Source organism: Rhinoraja longicauda, chromosome 12, assembly GCF_053455715.1.
Source record: "Rhinoraja longicauda isolate Sanriku21f chromosome 12, sRhiLon1.1, whole genome shotgun sequence".
In the NCBI taxonomy this organism is placed as follows: Eukaryota; Metazoa; Chordata; class Chondrichthyes; order Rajiformes; family Arhynchobatidae; genus Rhinoraja; species Rhinoraja longicauda.
Genome location: NC_135964.1, coordinates 52,638,133 through 52,644,132, shown reverse-complemented (window position 1 = coordinate 52,644,132; position 6,000 = coordinate 52,638,133). Strand labels below are relative to the sequence as shown.

At 55.4% G+C, this 6,000-nt stretch overlaps 1 protein-coding gene across 1 annotated transcript in view; it reads right to left on the bottom strand.

Moving 5' to 3' along the window:
• LOC144598467 (roundabout homolog 1-like) overlaps positions 1–6,000 on the bottom strand; it is a 61,787-nt gene that overhangs the window by 33,710 nt on the left and 22,077 nt on the right. The window contains 5 exon segments of the mRNA XM_078408610.1: positions 1,375–1,500; positions 4,033–4,066; positions 4,068–4,200; positions 5,693–5,772; positions 5,774–5,862. Coding sequence (XP_078264736.1) covers positions 1,375–1,500; positions 4,033–4,066; positions 4,068–4,200; positions 5,693–5,772; positions 5,774–5,862 — 462 coding nt within the window.

Genomic DNA, 6,000 nt, shown 5'->3' with positions numbered 1-6,000 from the left:
CCAACATCGGGAACAATCTTCCTGCATCTAGCCTCTCCAACCCCTTAAGAATTTTGTAAGTTTCTATAACATCCCCCCCTCAATCTTCTAAATTCCAGCGAGTACAAGCCGAGTCTATCCAGTCTTTCTTCATATGAAAGTCCTGCCATCCCAGGGATCAATCTGGTGAACCTTCTCTGTACTCCCTCTATGGCAAGAATGTCTTTCCTCAGATTCGGAGACCAAAACTGTACAGCCCCTGTTCCGCAGAGACCGTTCCCTCCGTAACTCCCTGGTCCACTCGTCCCTTCCTACCCAAACCACCCCATCCCCGGGCACTTCCCTCTGCAACCGCACGAGATGCAACACCTGTCCCTTTACCTCCCCCCTCAACTCCATCCAAGGACCCAAACAGTCTTTCCAGGTGAGACAGAGGTTCACCTGCACCTCCTCCAACCTCATCTATTGCATCCGCTGTTCCATTAGAAATCTCCATTGACTTAGAAACATAGGAACATAGAAACATAGAAAATAGGTGCAGGAGGAGGCCATTTGGCCCTTCGAGCCAGCACCGCCATTCATTGTGATCATGGCTGATCATCCACAATCAGTAACCCGTGCCTGCCTTCTCCCCATATCCCTTGATTCCACTAGCCCCTAGAGCTCTATCTAACTCTCTTTTAAATCCATCCAGTGAATCGGCCTCCACTGCCCTGTCTGGCAGAGAATTCCACAAATTCACAACTCTCTGGGTAAAAAAGTTTTTTTCTCACCTCAGTTTTAAATGGCCTCCCCTTTATTCTTAGACTGTGTGGCCCCTGGTTCTGGACTCCCCCAACATTGGGAACATGTTTCCTGCATCTAGCTTGTCCAGTCCTTTTATAATTTTATATGTCTCTATAAGATCCCCTCTCATCCTTCTAAACCCCAGTGAATACAAGCCCAGTCTTTCCAATCTTTCCTCATATGACAGTCCCGCCATCCCGGGGATTAACCTGGTGAATCTACGCTGCACTGCCTCAATGGCAAGGAAGTCCTTTCTCAAATTAGGAGACCAAAACTGCACACAATACCCCAGGTGTGGTCACACCAGGGCCCTGTACAACTGCAGAAGGACCTCTTTGCTCCATGGCCCCCATTGGAGATACCATTGACTAGGCCCCCATTAGAGATACCCATTGACTTGGCCCCCATTAGAGATACCCATTGACTTGGCCCTTGGCCTCCATTAGAGATACCCATTGACTTGGCCCTTGGCCTCCATTAGAGATACCCATTGACTTGGCCCCCATTAGAGATACTCATTGACTAGGCCTCCATTAGAGATACCCATTGACTTGGCCCTTGGCCTCCATAAAGACTCTGGACTCTCTTGACCAACAGAAGAGTCACTACTTACCGTCCAGTGGATCTGGATGGAGGAGGATGAGTGGATGATGGGACTGTGAAGGTGGACCACGACCTCTCCCAGCTCCCGCTGGACCTGTCTGTGCTCCACTCCTGGCCCAGTCAGAGGCACATCTGCAGCAAGGAAACAAACAGATGTTCACCACCAGTCCGACCACTCCCAGGGCTGGGGGACAGATGTCAAGGGGCTGCTGGTCCAGTTTTGGCCGCACTTTAGCCCCTCGCTCCTGACCTTTGGTCAGCCGGTACGGAGAGGGGAGGCTGGGAGGGGTGAAGGTGGGGAGGGGGGGGGGAGGGGGGATGGTGGGGAGGGGGGAAGAGGGGTCTCACTGTCAGTGTGCTCCTGGGCCTGGCCAATCCTTTTTCCACTCGTCACTTTAGTTTCATGTTTCACGTATCTTGTTGTGTTGTATCTGAAGTTATGTACCAGCCCGCGCCTGGAAAGCCCTACCAGGAACCACACATCACGGTGAAGGGGCAGAACCTACAGGCAGTCGACAGCTTTACGTATCTGGGTAGTACACTCTCGCGAGTGGGGAACATTGACGCTGAGGTCAACAACAGGATTGCCAAGGCCAGCGCTGCCTTTGGGCGACTCCGTGGGAATGTTTGGGAGCGGAGAGGACTCGGCCTCACCACCAAGCTGAAGGTCTACCGTGCAGTGGGACTCACCACTCTTCTCTATGCCAATGAGACCTGGACTGTCTACAGCAGACATGCCAAACAGCTCAACCACTTTCACTTCAGCTGCCTACGCAGGCTCCTTCACATCAGGCGGCAGGACAAAATTCCCGACACAGAGGTCTTGGAACGGACCGGAATCCCCAGCGTCCACACGAGGTACATGAAACATGAGACTAAAGTGTCGAGCGGGAAGGATCGGGGGGATGTGCAGAGATTGAGGGGAGGGAGTCAGTCTCAGTCTACCCCCAAAGATACTAGAGGAACGAGAGGGACCACCCCGTTGAAATCGTCCACACTGACGTGTAGTACGCAAAGGAGCGTAACGTCCGCCATTTTAGTAAGCAAAACCCGCCATTCGTTCTGCCTCTCGCGGTGTAATCAGTGTTGTGGGGGAACAGTACGCGTGATGATATCGTAATTATGCAGAATATATCTCATCGATCAATTCACAGATTTTTGTTATTTTCCTTTTAAAATGTTTCTGCAAGTTTCTGACGACTAAAATGGCGGCGTGACACGCTACGGTTTTTTTTACAGTCGAGTGGTCTATCTTGTTCCTCTAGTATCTTTGGTTTTCCCCCCTCGACAGAAGGGCCGAATGGCCTCCTCCTGCACCTATTGTCTATTGTCTATTGCCTATTGTCCATTATCTATTGCCTATTTCTGTTGTCTGTCGTCTGTTGTTTATTGTCTATCGTCTATTGTCTAACTCATCAAACTCATCGATCGGGGGGAGGAGTTGTCCAGTTTGATAGCCACAGCGAAGAAGGATCTCCTGTGGCGTTCTGTGCTGCATCTTGGTGGGACCAGTCTGTAGCTGAAGGTGCTCCTCAGGTTGACCAGTGTGTCATGGAGGGGGGGAGCTGTATTGTCCAGGATGCTCCACAGTTTGAGGAGCATCCTCCCCATCCAAGACCACCTCCCCTCCAAGACCATCTCCCCTCCAAGACCATCTCCCCTCCAAGACCACCTCCCCTCCAAGACCATCTCCCCTCCAAGACCATCTCCCCTCCAAGACCACCCCCCCTCCAAGACCACCCCCCCTCCAAGACCACCCCCCCTCCAAGACCACCCCCCCTCCAAGCCCACATCCCCTCCAAGACCACCTCCCCTCCAAGACCACCCTCCCGTGTAAATCCCACCCCATCCCAACCCCCAGGACGGAGCCAGCGTTCCCGATGAGCTTGTTACTATCGATGAGTTTGATGAGTTAGACAATAGACAATAGGTGGAGGAGGAGGCCATTCGGCCCTTCGAGCCAGCACCGCCATTCAATGTGATCATGGCTGATCATTCTCAATCTCCCGTTCCTGCCTTCTCCCCATACCCCCTGACTCCGCTATCCTTAAGAGCTCTATCTAGCTCTCTCTTGAATGCATTCAGAGTATTGGCCTCCACTGCCTTCTGAGGCAGAGAATTCCACAGATTCACAACTCTCTGACTGAAAAGGTTTTTCCTCATCTCCGTTCCAAATGGCCGACCCCTTATTCTTAAACTGTGGCCCCTGGTTCTGGACTCCCCCAACATTGGGAACATGTTTCCTGCCTCTAACGTGTCCAACCCCTTAGTAATCTTATATGTTTCGATAAGATCCCCTCTCATCCTTCTAAATTCCAGTGTATACAAGCCTAGTCGCTCCAGCCTTTCAACATATGACAGTCCCGCCATTCCGGGAATTAACCTGGTGAACCTTCGCTGCACGCCCTCAATAGCAAGAATATCCTTCCTCAAATTTGGAGACCAAAACTGCACACAGTACTCCAGGTGCGGTCTCACTAGGGCCCTGTACAACTGCAGAAGGACCTCTTTGCTCCTATACTCAACTCCTCTTGTTGTGAAGGCCAACATTCCATTGGCTTTCTTCACTGCCTGCTGTACCTGCATGCTTCCTTTCAGTGGCGATCGACGAGTTTGGCGAGTCGGTTGGTTATCGTCCAGCACCGCGCCCGGGCATCGCCTTACCTTGGGTCTTGACGGGGTCGGAGATCGGGCTGGGGGTCGCTGATGCCGTAAGCGTTGACAGCGCGGACGAGGAAGAGGTACACGGCATTCGGTCGCAGGCCCCGCACGGAGTAGGCCTCAGTCCTCACCCTCTCCGCCACTGTCTGCCAGCTGCTGCCCCCCGCGTGGCTGCAATAGGCGGCAGGAACACGGACACCAAGTCAGATAACGCCAGACCAAGGGCACGCATGGCCCAAACCTCTCCTGCATTGGTGCAGCACCCTCCCCTCCCCCCCTCCCTGCCCCTCTCCACTCCATCCCCCCTGCCCTCCCCCTTCCTCCCCTCAACACTCCTCCTCTTCCCCCCACTCCCCCCTCCCTGCCTCTCCCCCCTTTCCCCGCACCCTATTCTCCCCTCCCTCTCTCCTCCACCTCCTTACCTCCCTCCTCCCCCCATTCCCCCCCTCCCCGTTCCCCCCTCCCTTCCCCCCCTCTCCCCTCCCCCATTCCCCCCTCCCCGTTCCCCCCTCCCTTCCCCACCTCTCCCCTCCCCCGTTCCCCCCTCCCCTTCCCCTCTTCTTCCCTCCCTCCTCCCTTCCCCTCCCCCTCCCTTCACCCCACTCCATCCCCCTCAACCCACCATCTCTTCCCCCCCCACTCGCTGCCCCTCTCCTCTCTCCTCCGCCCTCCCCCACTCCATCCCCCTCAACCCCACTCCCCCTCCTCCCCCCCCTCCCTCCCTCCCTCCCTCCACCCTCCCTCCCTCCCTCCACCCTCCCTCCCTCCCTCCACCCTCCCTCCCTCCCTCCCTCCACCCTCCCTCCCTCCCTCCCTCCACCCTCCCTCCCTCCCTCCACCCTCCCTCCCTCCCTCCACCCTCCCTCCCTCCCTCCACCCTCCCTCCCTCCCTCCACCCCTCCCTCCCTCCCTCCACCCTCCCTCCCCTCCCTCCCTCCACCCTCCCTCCCTCCCTCCCTCCACCCTCCCTCCCTAGGAGATAGATTTAAACTTTAAAATGTGAATAACTTTAAAAATATAACACCGATTTCAATGAAACCTTCCGTTAGCACCAAAGGGCCGACGGTGAGTAAGTTTGGCCTACAATAGTCGCGCTGTCGTGAACCGTTTTGTCTGTAGTTCAGGAACAAACAAACAAACAAACAAACGAGAGTGTTTGTCTATAGATTGGAGATCGTGACTTGTCTTTCCGCTGACTGGTTCGCACGCCACCAAAAAGCTTTTTACCGTTTAGTTTAGTTTAGAGATACAGCGCGGAAACAGGCCCTTCGGCCCATCAGGTCCGCGCCGCCCAGCGATCCCCGCACACTAACACTATCCAACACACACACACCAGGGACAGTTTTTACATTTACCCAGTCAATTAACCTACAAACCTGCACGTCTTTGGAATGTGGGAGGAAACCGAAGATCTCGGAGAAAACCCACGCAGGTCACGGGGAGAGCGTACAAACTCCGTACAGGCAGCGCCGTAGTCGGGATCGAACCCGAGTCTCAGGCGCTGCATTCACTGTAAGGCGGCAACTCTACCGCCGCGCCACCGTGACCACCCTTGTTGTTGGACTGTGGGCGATTTTTCATTTCACTGCACATTTATGTGTACGTGACAAATAGACTTGACTTCTACCGCCGTGACCGCGCCGTCTACCGCGGGCAGACTGACCTGAAGGCCTCGATGACGTAGGACGTGGGCGTGGCGCCCACCTTGGCGTTGTGCTTCCAGACCAAGGTCACCCCGTTCTTGGGTCACGTCCGTCACCTCGGGCTGGGACGGGATTCCGGGGATCAGGTTGGGATCGGGCAGGCGCTGGGGAGGAACCGGAACGCCAAACTCTGGGATAAAGGAGAAGGCGAGGTGAAGCGTTGGACCCCAGAGAGAGACACGCGCAGGGCAGCGCGGAAACGGGGGGTCCGTCCGTCCCCACCGCCGTGCCCGCGCCGGCCGGCAATCCCCCCCCCCCCACCGCGGCA